The following is a 15706-nucleotide window of genomic DNA, read 5'->3' as shown; positions in this document are numbered from 1 at the left end:
TATAGATTGCCTTTTTGTGGCTTATTTTAGCCTTCAAACTGTTCTTAGTATTCACAATTAGCTGTTTCTGTCTGTTTCATTATATTATCATGGTAAGAATGGACCACAGTGTCGTCTGGTTCTGTTGTACTCTGTTTAGGGCTATGCTTTTAGCCAGAACTTATGATGAGCTAAGATTCACAGTTCTTCAACAATGGTAGCTGCATCTTAACAGTTTCCACCAATTCCAGGTTTGCAGCCAACTGGTTTTGCCTGTTGACATCTTTTACTGTTGAGTGAGAATGGTATTTTCAAAGATGTTTTTCATAAAACCTCTCGGCAGTTATTTGAATTTGGATAAAAACATGGACAAAGTAACATTCTGGTGTTTTCATTCACAGTCCACTGAGCTCTGTCTGTTCAGCTGTGTGTGAGTGATGGGAGGAAATAACATTTAGGCTAGTTGTGGCCTTGCTCTGTCTGCACCTCTGTTCTCACTTCTTGCTGGGGCACTAGAGAGAAAGGTTGAGTTTTGTGGAACATTTTCCAACTAGTGAATGGATGGCAGCCAACTCAAGGGGTCTGATGAAGAGAAATGACCCTCCTCCTTCAGTCCTTGGGAATTTAACCCAGACAGATGTCAGGAGGCAAAGAGAACCCTGCCCAATGATCAGCTTTGCTAATATAGAAATGAAGGAATGGAGAGGGAGAAGCACAGAGCTGGGAGGGGGATTGGGGAAGGAGGTAGGAAGGGTACAAGGCCCAGATTTTTCACTGCTCCCCGGGTTCTTTTGGCCCTGTGCCTGAATATTAGAAGCTTTAAAAAACAAACAAAACATAAATAGTTCACTGGCTAAGAAGCCTAACTGCAGCTGCTAAAACATAGAACAGGGTAGTGTAGTCTTAAGTCAGCAACTCCTATCTTCGTCCCTAGTTACATGCATTATCTCATTTAATCTTCACAACAAACCTGTGAGATAGATACAAGATATCCACTTTACAGATAGAGAAACTGTGGCTTACAAAGTTTAAGTAACTTGCCCAAGATCACACAGCTATGAAGTGTAAGAACCACATTCCAATTTGGAACCATATCAGGTAGTTCACAGAATTGAAGGGAAAGTTAAAAAAAATAGGCAGGAAACCATGAGACTCTAGGTAGCAGGGAAGCCAGGCAAAGCCATGTCACGAAACAGTCTGAACTGAGTACCACACTTGGCACTTGCACCACTGTGTGCTCAGGATGCAGTGCTATTGCACTCTCAGTGTCACCATGGAGAATTTAGCAACTATTCCTTTGTTTTTATGTCATTCTTTCAAAATTCCAAGTAGGAACACTTAGTTGGTGGGCCTTGTTTCACATGTTAGGTGCCAGGAGGTGGAGAGGAGTATCTGGCGTGTTTGGCTTCTGTTGTGTGCAGGTGGGCCCTGCTTCCCAAGGGGACTGACACTCTTAGAGATTCCACCCAAATATTTTGGATGCTGAGCAAAAACGATACAAAGGGTAATTGTCCACCGTACCAGCCATGGTGTGTAGATGTCCATGTGGCATTCTGCTGAGGATTGCTTGAACTGGGAAGCTGTGTCTTCCCCATAAGCCTGGCTGCTTTTTCCTGAGACCATGGTCTGCCACCTAACAGAGTCCAATAGGACTTTCAGGCAGTACACAAAATGCAGGGTTTTTCACATCAGGACCTCTAGATGTTTCTGATTCACTAAAACTGGCCACCACCGAGATGAGTGACCAGCAGAACCAGTCAGCTGTTAGGATCGATCTGAGGAGGGAGCATATAGGAAATTGACCCACAGGGGGAACTCCTTTCTAACTTCTGGGCTTAACTGATCCTCTCTGAGTTATCCTGAAACTCTGAATTTGTATGATATGTTACCAGGCAATATTTCATTGTAGCTTTACTTGATTAACCATATTAATCATTTTTTTAAAAAAGATTTTATTTTTCCTTTCTCTTCCCAAAGCGCCCCCGGTACATAGCTGTGTATTTTTAGTTGTGGGTCCTTCTAGTTGTGGCATGTGGGATGCCACCTCAGCATGGCCTGATGAGTGGTGCCATATCCGCACCTAGGATCCGAACTGGCGAAACCCTGGGTCGCCAAAGCGGAGTGCACGAACTGAACCACTCGGCCGCGGGGCCGGCCCTTAATCATTTTCTTATAATGGGAAGGAAAAAGAAGTACTGTGCGTGGTCTTTCTTCACTAATTTGCTTGCATGTCTTTGCCTTTCTCCCAGACTCTTTGCCTTAAGATTAGGGACATATCGATTTTGTATTTTCAGTGTCTAGCATTGTAGCCAGCCTACAGTGAGCACTTTAAAAAATATTTGACTGACTGACTGAATGAATGAATTTTCCTTAGTGATCTTTTTCTGAAACTGAATCGATTTTTGTGAAATGGAGAATTTATAGTCATATATGTTTGAAACATCTAATAATATTTTTAGATTAAAAAATAATTCTAAATACGCTGTAGGAAAAAGGACCACAGTGACATGCTCTCTACTTTTGTTGTTGCAGGTATTCCAGGATTTGGGGACTGAAGTACTGTCTGGAGCTGCCAAAGGCTACAACATATGCCTTTTTGCCTATGGGCAGACAGGCTCCGGGAAGACATACACCATGCTAGGGACCCCAGTGAGTATTGGTTCTGGAATGTGGTATCTTCCTAATGCCACAGCAAGCCTGAATCTTGCGCTGTCCTTGCCACTGAGAGATAGGATGTGAGTTGCATAGACAGTCAACTTTAACAAGATTTAATGGGCCCTTCTGTATTAAGAATGGGTTTCTCAGCCCTTTAATTGAAAGGTAAACTTTGAATAATTAGCCCCTCTTTATTAAACCCTGAAGAACCTTGGAATTTTACACCTCCCTTTGATGAAGCTGATTTGTCAGTCCTTCTGAATTTCTCGTATCGTTTTCAAGTTCGTTACTTGAAGCTTTTTAACTTTTTGATGTGGACAAGACCCTGACTGAATCTTAAGTGCTGGTTAGGGCTGAGCATAAATGGGACTACATGTGTTAGAAAGAAGCAGGGGAACCCAACTCCTGGGATGGGAAAATTAGGAGGGTAGAGTTCCTTAAGAATACCTCTTTGTTTTTAGGTTTAGAAGTACTCTGGTGAGATGTATGGGTTGAGAGGGTGAGAGATAGCACTACACAGGGACATTCTCTAGTACATGATTTCTGCTGAAAGATTATCCCTGCTTCCTTGGGCCCAGCTCATTGCTTTCTATGTCCATGTTTAGTGGGATTATATATATATGAAATTAAAAGAAGAAAATGCCCACTAAACCAAGGGTGTAAAGTCCTTAACCTGAGTACAAGTTAGAAATGGATTCAAGATGAAAAAGAAGCCTCTTCTCTCTAAATGTATAGTTTGAGCGCCATGTACTTTAGTCCTCCTGTGTGTGCAGGGATAGGAGGTAGGGTTCTGGGAGGGACCACAGTGGTAAAATGGTTTTATCCAAGAAGGACGTAACCTTCATTGCATGGGTTTGCTAGCTTCTCCTCTCGTCCTTCTTATGGTGATGATTGGCCTCTCATCTGGTGCATTCCTCCCGTGACTGTCTCTTGAGAACACTGGCAAATAGAGTTCTCTACATAACCACCAGTGAAACTGCCTAAAGTGAAGAGGCTAGCACAAGGAACCCATGTACCTACCCCCATGCTGAGGATGGTTCCTGGGTGTTGAGAGGAGAACATCACCGTGAGTGAACAGTAATACTTTCCTTTCTTCTGTTTTCTAGGCCTCTGTTGGGCTGACACCACGGATATGTGAGGTATAGACTCTCTTTTGACTGGATCCCGTCAAAGTAGGTCTCCTTTGTACACTCCCTTCAATGAAACCCAACCCTCTGGTTTGTGCAGGGTCTCTTCATCAGGGATGAAGACTATGCCCCACCACCTTCCTCCTGTAGGATAAAAGTGAGGTAAGAACCTGTCAGGCTCTGGGACCTGAAATGTTTTTATTTCCACTCCAAACTCTAGCATGTTCAGCTGTCCTCTCTTTTCTTCCGGAATCAAATGGAGGACTGGAAAAAAGCCACAACAGAACTATCTTGCAGTACAAGGAGATAAGAAATGTACTTGGGTCCTTGGGTTGTAGGAGACATAATTCTTATCCTCAGGCTTAACAAATAGGTGTCTCCTTCTGTGGACTAGCTTGCCCTGGCTCTCTGGTTTCCTTTCCTTTGCTTTCTGTACAGCGTCCCGCTAGCTTTTGGAATTTCTCTTCCAGCCTCCTAACTGGGTTGTTCTCCAGGACAGTACTTCCCAAACTCTAGTACTCAGACTAGGGCTGGCTACTTCAAGATGAAGTTTTAACCAGTCTGTAGTGAAAATGTTGGCATGAGGTTACTAACTGCTCTTAATTTGTCTGTATTCTATTTTTCTGGTGTTCAATGTACTTTAAAAAAAATTGAGATATAATTCATGTACCATAAAATTCACGCTCTTAAAGTGTATAGTTCAGTGATTTTTATGACATTTATATGATTGTCTGAACATCATCATTACCTAATTCTAGAACATTTTCATCACCCCAGAAAGAATAAATGTCCTTTTTTAAAGTTAAATGATTGCAAACATTATTTTTACATTTTTAAGTTTGCAAAGTAAAAATTTGCAAACTTATATGTATGTGTGTGTGTGTGTATATATGTATATGTGTCTATATATACACACACATATATATTAAATGTTTTACTGTCCATGAAATGTGGGAACCACTATTGAAAGAGACAGCTGGGGTTCCTGTATCCAGATATAAGAAGGTTAGGGAGAAATAATTTATAAGAAGACTGCGTAGAGTTCAGCTTTGAGCTGGAGACCTTTTTTCTGGCTGCTGGCTCCACAGGCATGTGTTCGTGTTCTGGTGAGGAAGACCCTTCTGTGAAAAGTCTGCTTTCTTATTTAACAAAATCTTTACTGATTTTAATAAAGGATTGTAGCTGTGTTATTTTAAAAAGGAGTAAAATGCCGGTAGATACCTATAAGATTAGAATATATCTTATATGGAATCCTGGTGTATAAAACCGGTAAGGTAAGAATTGTCCTACTTAAATTAGGAGTAGGGACCAGAACACTTCTCACTTACCTTCCCTCATTGCTCAGCAGTGGCCTTTGAGATGCCTTCACAGAACAACATTTGAAAACCACTTCAAGAAACCAGCTTATAGACTCTGTGCTGTGGTGGCCTGATCAAGGCACAGGCTGATGGCAGCACGCCCTAAAGCCATGCTGAAATAGCCTCTTGAAGGCTAAACTTGAATCGCCACTGACAGTGTAAACCTAAAACAGTGAAGTGCTGACAGCCAATGCTAAAAACCCTATCATACGCATGCGGAAAGAGACTCCAGGGGGAACCCCAGCGTGATCAAGTTCTTAGAGTGTCAGAGGTAGAAATGGAACAAGAACCTAGGACCTTCTGGTTCTTGGCTTAGTGTTTTTCCTACCTTTTCCAAAATTAGTTACCTTTTTTCACAATTTAATTTTGAAAATATGTCACCATTTTTCAAAATCTAATTATGTGCCTTTTTCTACTTGTCTCTAGTTTCCTAGAAATCTATAATGAACGGGTGCGGGATCTGTTGAAGCGATCTAATAAAAAAAAGTCCTACCCTCTGCGGGTCAGGGAGCATCCAGAGATGGGGCCCTATGTACAAGGTGAGCCACTGTGGTGCTAGAGGTCTGAGACAAAACTGAAGCCAGGGAAGCTCTCCTAATGGTCAATAATTCATTCAACAAACGTACGATGAATACTTACTATGTGCCAGCTACTGTGCTGGACACTGGATATGTACCAATAAATAGAAAAGGCAGTCCCGCCCTCACAGGAAAGCTTACAGTCTTGTGGGGGTGAGTCAGAAAACAAGCACTTGATTACAAGTTGTGATAAAAAGCCAATTAAAAAATAAATAGATGTAGTGATGGAGAAGAACTTTGGGTGGTATAGGTGACCCATCTTCATGGGGCAGTCAGGAAAAGCTTCTCCAAGGAGGTAACATTTTTTTTTTTTATTAAGATTATGATAGTTAACAACCTTGTGAAATTACAGTTGTACATCATTATTAGTCATGTTGTAGGTACACTACTTCACTCCTAGTGCCCTCCCCCCATCCACCCTTTCCCCTGGTAACCACCGATCAGTTCTCTTTGTCTATATGTTAACTACCACCCATGAGTGGAGTCATACAGAGTTCATCTTTCTCTGTCTGGCTTATTTCACTCAACATAATACCCTCAAGGTCTATCCATGTTGTTGTGAATGGGACGACTTTGTCCTTTTTTATGGCTGAGTAGTATTCCATTGTATATATATATACACCATATCTTCTTTATCCAATCATCAGTTGCTGGGCACTTAGGTTGGTTCCATGACTTTGCTATTGGGAATAATGCTGCGATGAACATAGGGGTGCATGGGACTTTTGCAATTGCTGATTTCAGGTTCTTAGGATAGATACCCAGTAGTGGGATGGCTGGGTCATAAGGTATTTCTATTTTTAACTTTTTGAGAAATCTCCGTACTGTTTTCCATAGTGGCTGCACCAGTTTGCATTCCCACCAGCAGTGTATGAGGGTTCCTTTTTCTCTACAGCCTCGCCAACGTTTGTCACTCTTGGTTTTGGATATTTTTGCCATTCTAACAGGTGTAAGGTGATATCTTAGTGTAGTTTTGATTTGCATTTCCATAATGATTAGTGATGATGAGCATCTTTTCATGTGTCTATTGGCCATCCGTATATCTTCTTTGGAGAAATGTCTGTTCATGTCCCCTGCCCATTTTGTGATTGGGTTGTTTGATTTTTTGTTGTTGAGGTGTGTGAGTAAGGAGGTAACATTTTAAGCTGAATCCTGAGGGGATACAGGAACCAGTCCTGTGAAGAATGGTGTAGCGAGGGGAAGAGTGTTTCAGGTGGAGGGAATAGCATGAGATACAGCCCTGAGAGAAGGGCTTGGTGGTTTCGAGGAGGCCAGTGTGTCTAAAGCACGGTGAATGGGGAGGAAAGCGGCCTGGAATAAGGTTGGGTCTATGGTGCTGAATCCCGCAGGGCCTGGACTGATTCCCAGGTCAGTCTCCTTTTCTAGGTACTTTTTCTTCCGTTGGTGGTGATAGTCATGGAGGTGGGGAGTTGGCGGGCATGGGGCAGGGTCTGGGCTGCCTCCTCGTCAAGCACTGATATTTGGCGTTTGGTGCCATCTGTCCTACTCCTTTAGGCTAGGTCTTGCCATTAAGTAGGAACAGTGGGGTTCTTTTGTGGAGGAAGTGTTTACCCTTTCAGGCCACTCATAAGAAGTAACATGTAAATTTTATGCCCCTATTCCCTTAGGAATATGCTAATTTAAATTCCAACCGGAGAGGGACATGAAAGATCAAGAGCAGGTCTCTTCTCTGATCAGGGCATGGCTAATGATGTGCCAGTCACTGATTCTGCTACCCATGTCTTTTCCCAAATGTTTCATGATAAACGGAAGCCTGGAAACAACAAAAATACCATTTACTTTTCTAGGAGCTAGTTGGGATTTCCTCTGTAAAACTGTGGATATACATATCTGTGTAAAGCAATATCTTCAGGTCAGACCTTGAGTTAATGCAGTAGGGTCACAATTTCTCATCTTTTCATTTTAAAATTAATTATTTAAAATTATTTTAAAATAATTTAATTTAATATTTAATATTTTAATATGAATGTTTTGTTGGGAGGATGGTGAAGGGAGTAACTAGAGGAGACTTCAAATGTAGTCCAACTGTCCTTATTGCATAAAAAATAAGATGAGGTCTGAAAGAAGTTAAGTGACGATCCCAAAGTCATACAGCTAGTTGCGGGAGAGTTGAAACTGGGAACCTTGCCTAGGACTGGAAGAGGGGAATGGGACAGAATCTTGTCCATTGTGGAGACTTATGATCATAGATTCTTTGATTGACATAGTATCTGAAACCCAGAGAAGATATGAACTCATGCAAGGTCATGCAGCTTGGGTCACATACCCAAGGTCATGGTGTTATAAAGGTTTCTAACATTCATTTTCTGTACCTATCTCATTGCACACCAGTAACAGTTTGAGAACTGGCCCCAGATTGTGGACCAACTTTGAGTAAGCACTGCCTTAGCAGATTAAAGGAATTCCCTCTTTTTTCTTAGTTTTCTAAGATTTTAAAATTTTAAAACAGTTTAAACTTTTGCAAAAGTTGCAAGTACAGTATAAAGAACCATTTGAGAGTAAATTGCTGACCTAATAACCCATCTCTCTTGAATATTTTAGGGTGTTTTTCCTACAAGTAAGAATGTTCTCCCTTATAGTTATAACTCAACCATCAAAATCAGGAAATTAACTTTGACACATTACTGTCATCTAATCCTTAGATTATTTATCATTATTTAGGTTTCATTAATTGTCCCAATAATTGTCCATTTGAGAATCATGGGTTGCATTTAGTTAGGGGTGTCTCTCTAATGTTCTTCAGTCTTTCTTTAACTTTCATGAACTTGACACCATCAAGTGGCACACAATTTTGATTTGTTGCATTACTTGTGATTTTTAGTTTCGTTGCTTAAGGTGATACCTACCAGGCTTATTCATTCTGAAATTGCTTGTTGTAATCAACAAGTATTTTGTGGAGCAGTACTTTGAAACGATGTAAATGTCTTCATCAGACTTTCCATTTATTTATGTCAATATGGATTCATGCTTTCTTATTTTATTCGTAGGTTATTTTATTTTTAATGATTTTATTCACTGGATTACCTTCTGTTACTGTTATTTTCTTATTTTGATGTGCAAATTGTCCTGGATTTAGTCAATGGAATCCCCTTCAAGTGCACTTCTGTGACATTTTGATGTATTACCATCGTTCTTTGAGCACTTGTTTGCTTTCTGATGTTTCAGGTTCATCTTCTACTTTCCCTGCCTCAGTCTTGGAATCAGCCATTTCTCCCAGGAACCTTGGTCCTTTTTATTGCAGAATAGTGTTTAGAAGTCAAGATCTGGGTGCTAGGTACGCTCACTGCTTTTGAGATGTTGCAACTCCTAGTCGCTCTGAGTGGGCAGAGCTAGGTAATAATTTGTGTTCACACCAGTACTTCCAGTTCCAATCTGACACAGCAGGATTCATTCTGGGTTTCTCCCTTTTCATGTTTGTAATTCCTTTAACAGTGGAAATACTTCTTTTATCTGCTGCCTATGTGTAATCAGTCTCCTTGTCCTCTCTCTTATGTGGCTGCCTGCCTCACCTGGCAGTGGTTCGACAGCTTGTGCTGGGCCCCCTCACCACAGGAAGCCCTGCTCACCATGTCCAAGTTCTGACACTGTGCTGGGCCGTCTGTCCCTACTCCCCACCCCGACTGTGCAGGTGCCTTCCTTGTACCCTTCTTGGTCTTTGTATCCCTTTGCTGGGCCTCCTTCCCATTCCTACATGGAAGCCCTGTTCACCCTGCCAGTCTCTCTGGGGGATGCCCTTCTCACCTTGCTTGGGCTCTGACTTTGCCTGGTAGGCCACCCCTACACGTGGACGGCCTGCTCACCCTGCTTGGGCTTTGATACCCTGCGCTGGGCTGATTCCATGTGCGGGTATTCTCTTCAGCCCGCTTAGGCTCTTTCTGTGCCAGGCTGCCACACATGTGGTCACCCTCTTCACCCCACTCTGGTGCCAGGCCTTCCCTGTGCATGGGTACCCTCTCACCCTGCTTAGGCTGTGACTCCACCATACCAGGCCACCTCTGTGTGGACACCCTCCTCACTCCTCTCGGGCTTGGACACTGTGCTCTGGGTCACCACGGGTCCCCCTCACCCTGATGTGGTTGCCTGCTTTGCTCTCTTCCACTTAATGACTTTAAGACTACATTATTCAGGAAAAGGGAAGAGGTGCTAAGAATTTTTAAATATAAATAGCTACTGAATTTTTACAAATGTTCTGTGTTATATGATTTTTGTCCTTTATCCTGTTAATGTGGTAAATTGTACTGATTGATTTTTAAATGTTATAGCAATCTTGCATTCCTGGAACAGACCCAACCTAGTTGTGCTATATTATCCATTTTATTTTTTGCTGGATTTGGATTTCTTTTCTTTTTTTCTAGAAGTTTAATAGATTATAAAAAGAATGAATTATTAATCTCCTTTAGACAGCATTATAGGCGCAGAAATAAAGCAACTGTTTGAGACAAAATCCCTGGATTCTGGCCCCTTTTCTGCTAGTGATTTGCCATAGACCTCTTTCCTCATCTATTGATTGAGAAGGTTTAGAACTACATGATCTTCTTCAGTTCTTGAATTCCATGATTCCCCCTCAGTCGTGCTGGCAACGATCTGGAATTCTAAATGTGTTTGACTTGAGCTCTCTGGTTACCTCCTAGACAGCTTCACACTGAGGATGCCACCATTAGACTGTTAGTATCTGGAGGGGCTGGCATTGTGACTTTTCTGTTTATCCTTGGTGCCACCTCTCACGGTGCCAAGGACGTCATACATGTTCAATAAAGCTCTGGAGGCTAGAAGTCCACGATCAAGGTGTCAGCAGGGTTGGTTTCTCCTGAGGCCTCTCTCCTTGGCTTGTAGGTGGCTGCCTTCTCACTGGGTCCTCATGTGGTCCTTCCTCTATGGGTTTGGATTTCTGATATTTTGTTTGGAGTTGTTGAATCTATGTTGAAGAGTAAAATTTGCCTGTAATCATCGTCTTCCTTGTCCTGTTCCTCTTTTCTTCCTCCTATGTTTCTCCCTTTCTCCCTTGTCAGGTTTAGGTATAAAGGTTGTGTTTGTTTCCTAAAATGAGCTGGGAGGTGCTCCCTCTTTTTCTAAAAATCTGACAGATTTTTCATAAGGTTGGATTATTTCCTCCTTAAATATTGGTAGAATTTGCTGACAAAGCCTTCTGGGTCTGGAGGATTTTTTTGTAAGAAGGTTTAAAATGATAGGTTTGATTCTTTCAGATATTCTGTTTTTTTATTGCATCAATTTTGGTAGCTTTTCTTAAAAAAATAATCAATTTTTCCTAAATTTAAAAAATATATTTGCATAAAGTAAATATCTTATTATCTTTTTAATAAATGTAGGATGTCTCTTTTTTCATTCCTAACATTGGTTATCTATACCTTGTCTCTTTTTTCTTGTTCTGTGAAGGGCTTATTAATTTTAATTCTTTTCAAAGAATCAACTTTTGGCTTTGTGGATTCCGTTCATTGTAAGTTTATTTCCTATTTATTAATTTCTGTTCGTATTTTTATTATTTTATTCCTGTACTTTCTGAGTTGAATTTCTTGATTTTATTTTGTTTACCTCTGTGAGATGGATGCTTAGCTTGTTTATTTTCATCCTTTCTTCTTTTCTAATGTATTTATTTACAGCTATAAATTTCTCTGTAAGCATGGCTTTAGCTGCATTATCTATGTTTTAAGGTGTAGTATTTTCATCAGTATTCAGTTTAAAAAATATGTAATTTTCATTATGATTTCTTTTTTGACCCATGGATTATTTAGAAGTGCATTTCTTAATTTTCAAACATTTGGACATTTTCTAGTTCTATTTTTATCGTGGGTATCTACTTTAATAGAATTGTGTTAAGAGAACATACTTTATATTATTTCATTTAAAAAACGTATACATAGAACAGTTTGATTTGTGGCCTAGCATATGGTCCATTTTTGTAAGTTTTCCATGTGTGCTTGAAAATAATGCGTATTATTGTACAGTAGTTGGGCGTAGCATTTATATATTACCATTTATCAAGTTTGCTAATTGTGTTGTTTAAATCTATAACTCTAATTTTTTTCTGCTCATTTTATCAGATACTAATAAAGGGGTTAAAATCTGCTAAGATAGTCTTTTTCTCCTTTTATTTCGGTCAATTTTTGTTCTATATATTTTGAGGCGTTATTATTATGTGCATATGAAATTAGAATTATTAAATCTTCCTGGTGAATTGAACCCTTTTATCATTGTGAAGGATTCTTCTTTATCTCTAGTATTGCTTTTGCCTAAAAGTCAGATGTTACTGTAACTACACTAGCTTTTTTTTGGTTGTTGGCATTTTTATCTTTTTCCAGCTTTTCTGTATCCATATATTTTAGATAAGTTTCTTATGAAAATATTTATTTGGCTTTTGCTTTGTTTTATCTAGTGTCACAATTTGCTCTTTGAGATTGTGGTCTGTTTAATGTAATTACTAATTTCATTTGGGTTTAAGTCCACTATTACCTTTTGTTTTCTCTTTATCTCACCTGTTTTATGTTCCTTATTCTCTACGTTCTTCTCTTTTGGGTTGATTAATTTTTAAATTATTCCATATTTCTCCTCTATTAGCTTGTTATTAACACATGTTCTGTATTTTAGTAGTTGCTCTAGAGGTTACAACATGGATCACTGACTTATCAAAGTCTAATATTAATTGGTGATTTTACCTCTTCCTAGATAATGAAATATCCTTAGAAGACTTGAACTCCATTTATCTCATCTTAACTTCATGCCATTTTTGTAGCTCTTAATTTTTTTTTTTCAATCTCCTGCCTTCTTTGTGGCATTTTCCCTCAGTCCCAAGAATGATCTGTAGTATTTCCTCTAGTATGGGTCTGCTATTGACAGTTCTCTTGGCCTTCAACTGATTGAAAATGTTTTTATTTCTTCTTTTTTTTGAAGGAGAATTTCACTGAGTATAGAATCAAGTTGATGGTTATTTTCTTTCAGCGATTAAAAATTATTCCATTGTCTTCTGCCTTTCACTGTTCCTGTTGAGAAGTCATCACTCAGTAATTCTTTTAAGATTTTTTACTTTGTCTTTGGTTTTCAACAATTTAACACGAAGTACTTAGGGGTAGATTTTGATTCTTTTTTTAAGTTGTGCTGGGCTTCTTGAATCTGTGTTTTATATCTTTTTATTAGTTTTGGACGTTTCTTAGCCATTACTTCTTCTAATATTGCTTTTACCCCACTCTCTCCTTTTGGAACTCCAATTATAGACATGTTAGACTTATTCTCTGTATATTCTGTGATTCTTGTCCTGTCTTTGATATTTTTTATCTTTTGTCTCTCTGAGTTTTATTTTGGATGTATGTTTCTAACCTGTCTTCCTTTTCACAAGTCTTTTTCCAGCTGTGTCTAACCTGCTGTTAAACTTATATATTGAGTTCTTATTTTCACTTATAATACTTTTCATTTCTCAAATCTCCATTTGATCATTTCATTACAGTTTCCAATTTTCTATGAAATTTTATAATCATTCAGCTCCTTGAAAATAATAAGCAGAGTTACTTTAAAATTATTGATAACTCCTACATCCAGATCTTTCTTAGGTCTCTTTCTATTACCTGTTATTTTTGCTGATTTTCATTTATGTTGCCAGATCTACTTGTATGTTTATTTTGTTATGATTTCATGCCAGACAATATTTGTTGAAATGTTTATAGAAATAATCTGGAGATCTAGGACAATAATATCTTGCTGTACAGAAGACTTTTATTTATTTGTGCCAAGTTCCTGCACACACTAGTGATCCAGAATCACCTCAGTCCAATCCAGGGATTGAGAATGTTCACAGCTTAGCTGCAGTCCCATCAAAGGCTATTTACTTCTAAGTCAACCCCATCCCTGTGTTTTAGCCCTTCAGGTTTCCAATCCAAAGAAGTGGAGTTCCATAGGGCCCACTTTGGATGGCTCTGGACTGCAATCTGTGTCTCTGTACATTTGCGAGGTTGTCAAGAGGACTATACTCTGCTACTTCCCCTCAAGATTTGGCAAATGCCCCAGGGGAAAAGTGTCTCTAGATGCTGGCCTTATCTCTCTGGGCTTCCATCTTTCCCCAGTAGATGGCCTGGAAATTTTTTACTATCTGGCTAGCCCTCTGTTCCATAAGGCTGATGTCTTTTACATTTTGTCCAGCTTTTTCTTTTTTCTTTTTCTTTTTGGTCACAGGACCCTCTTTATTTTTATAATTCTTCCCCCAGTTTTATTGAGATATAATTGACATACATCACTGTGTAAATTTAAGGTGTACAGCATAATGGTTTGACTTACAGATATTATGAAATGATTGTTGCAATAGATTTACTTAACATCCATCATCTTATATAGATACATTAAAAAGAAAAAGCAAAAAAGAACTTGTGTGATGTGAGCTCTTAGGCTTTACTCTCTTAATAACTTTCCTGTTTCCTAACAGCAGTGTTAGCTACAGTCATCATGTTGTACGTTACATCCCTAGCACGCACTTATCATATAACTGGATGTTTGTGCCTGTTCACCACCTTCATCTAATTCCCCCCACACACCTCTGCTAACCATAAATCTGATCTCTTTTCCTCTGAGTTTTTGTGTTTTTTGTTTAGATTCCACGTATAAGTGAGATCATGCAGTATTTGTCTTTCTCTGTCTGACTTATTTCACTCAGCACAATGCCCTCAAGGTCCATCATGTTGTCACAAATGGCAGGATGTCCTCATTTCTTTATGACTGAATAATCCATTCGTCCATCAGTGGACACCTAGGTTGTTTCCAGGTGTTGACTGGTGTAAATAATGCTGCTGTGAACGTGGGGGTGCAGGTATCTTTTTGAGCTAGTGTTTTCATTTCCTTTGGATATATTTCCAGCTTTTTCTAATAGTCTTGAGTGGAAGGCTAGGTTTATATTATCTAATTTGCCATTAGCAAAAGCAGAAGGTCTCCATCCTTGATTAAATTTTTAAAACTCTTTTTATTATAGAAAATTTTGAACATACACAAAAATAGACTATTATAATGAATCCCCATATACTCACTACCCAGTCACAATAACCATTAACCTTTGGCCAATCCTGCTCTCTATACATTTCTGTCCACTTTCCCCCATCCTATATTATTGTGAAGCAATTTCCAGATGCCACATTAATTCATCTATAAATATTTTAGTATGTAGCTCTAAAAGATAAGGAATTTTTTAGAACATACCCACAAAACTGTTATCACATCTAAATAATAACAATAATTCCTTAATATAAAAAAATCCAACGTTCAATTTACTTTGCTAATTTTTAGTGTGATTGTATTCAGCCACGAGCCTGTGAAGTTACTTTGTTCCTGAATCTCTAATGTAGAGATTCACAAGCACAGTTGTGATGACCCTTTTTGACTTGATCAGTGACCAGCCATAAAGATTTACTTTCATGCCATTAAAGAACTCTGCACCTATCTAAATCCCACCCATTCTACAGTGGCCAAATTCAAGTCTCGCTTCCTCCATGGAGCCTGCCCTGACTGCTCCTCTGATCTCCTTTACATTTATTATCTCTTCTACTGCTGCACTGCTTGGCCAGATTGTCTCGTATAGTATAACTTCTCAAGATTGTAAACTGCGGGAAGATAGGTACGTGTGTCCTATATGTTTTGTATGCCAAACTGAGTCTGCCATTTTGTGGAGTGCGTAGCTCCTGTATACTTCAGGAATTTAGTGAGGGCCAAATGAAGTAATATATGAGTTTTCTTATAACCTACATAGCAAAATTGTAAGGAATTATTATTGTTATTGTTCTTAGCGTAACTATGATGTGACTTCTTGTGAGGGCAGAGACCTATGTTCCCAGAGCCTATCACAATGCCAGACTGTAGGCTTCCAATAAATGTTTGTTGATTAATTTATTCTCTTAATGAATTTAGCAAGTTCCCTCGTGTCTATCAAATGATATGAAATAGGAATAATAAAGACCTCTAGGAAAAGGTTAAACTTTACCAAAAATTGTATTTAATTTCT

General features: G+C 39.1%; 1 protein-coding gene across 5 annotated transcripts in view; it reads left to right on the top strand.

Moving 5' to 3' along the window:
* STARD9 (StAR related lipid transfer domain containing 9) overlaps positions 1 to 15706 on the top strand; it is a 122323-nt gene that overhangs the window by 49914 nt on the left and 56703 nt on the right. For all 5 annotated transcript variants that reach the window (XM_005603100.4, XM_070238483.1, XM_070238491.1 and 2 more), the window contains 4 exons: positions 2512 to 2628; positions 3741 to 3773; positions 3862 to 3923; positions 5546 to 5658. In XM_005603100.4, the coding sequence (XP_005603157.1) occupies positions 2512 to 2628; positions 3741 to 3773; positions 3862 to 3923; positions 5546 to 5658 (325 nt within the window). The remainder of the gene's footprint in view (positions 1 to 2511; positions 2629 to 3740; positions 3774 to 3861; positions 3924 to 5545; positions 5659 to 15706) is intronic.

Source organism: Equus caballus, chromosome 1 (assembly GCF_041296265.1).
Source record: "Equus caballus isolate H_3958 breed thoroughbred chromosome 1, TB-T2T, whole genome shotgun sequence".
NCBI classification, from domain to species: Eukaryota; Metazoa; Chordata; class Mammalia; order Perissodactyla; family Equidae; genus Equus; species Equus caballus.
This window is presented reverse-complemented; position numbering and strand designations above follow the sequence as displayed.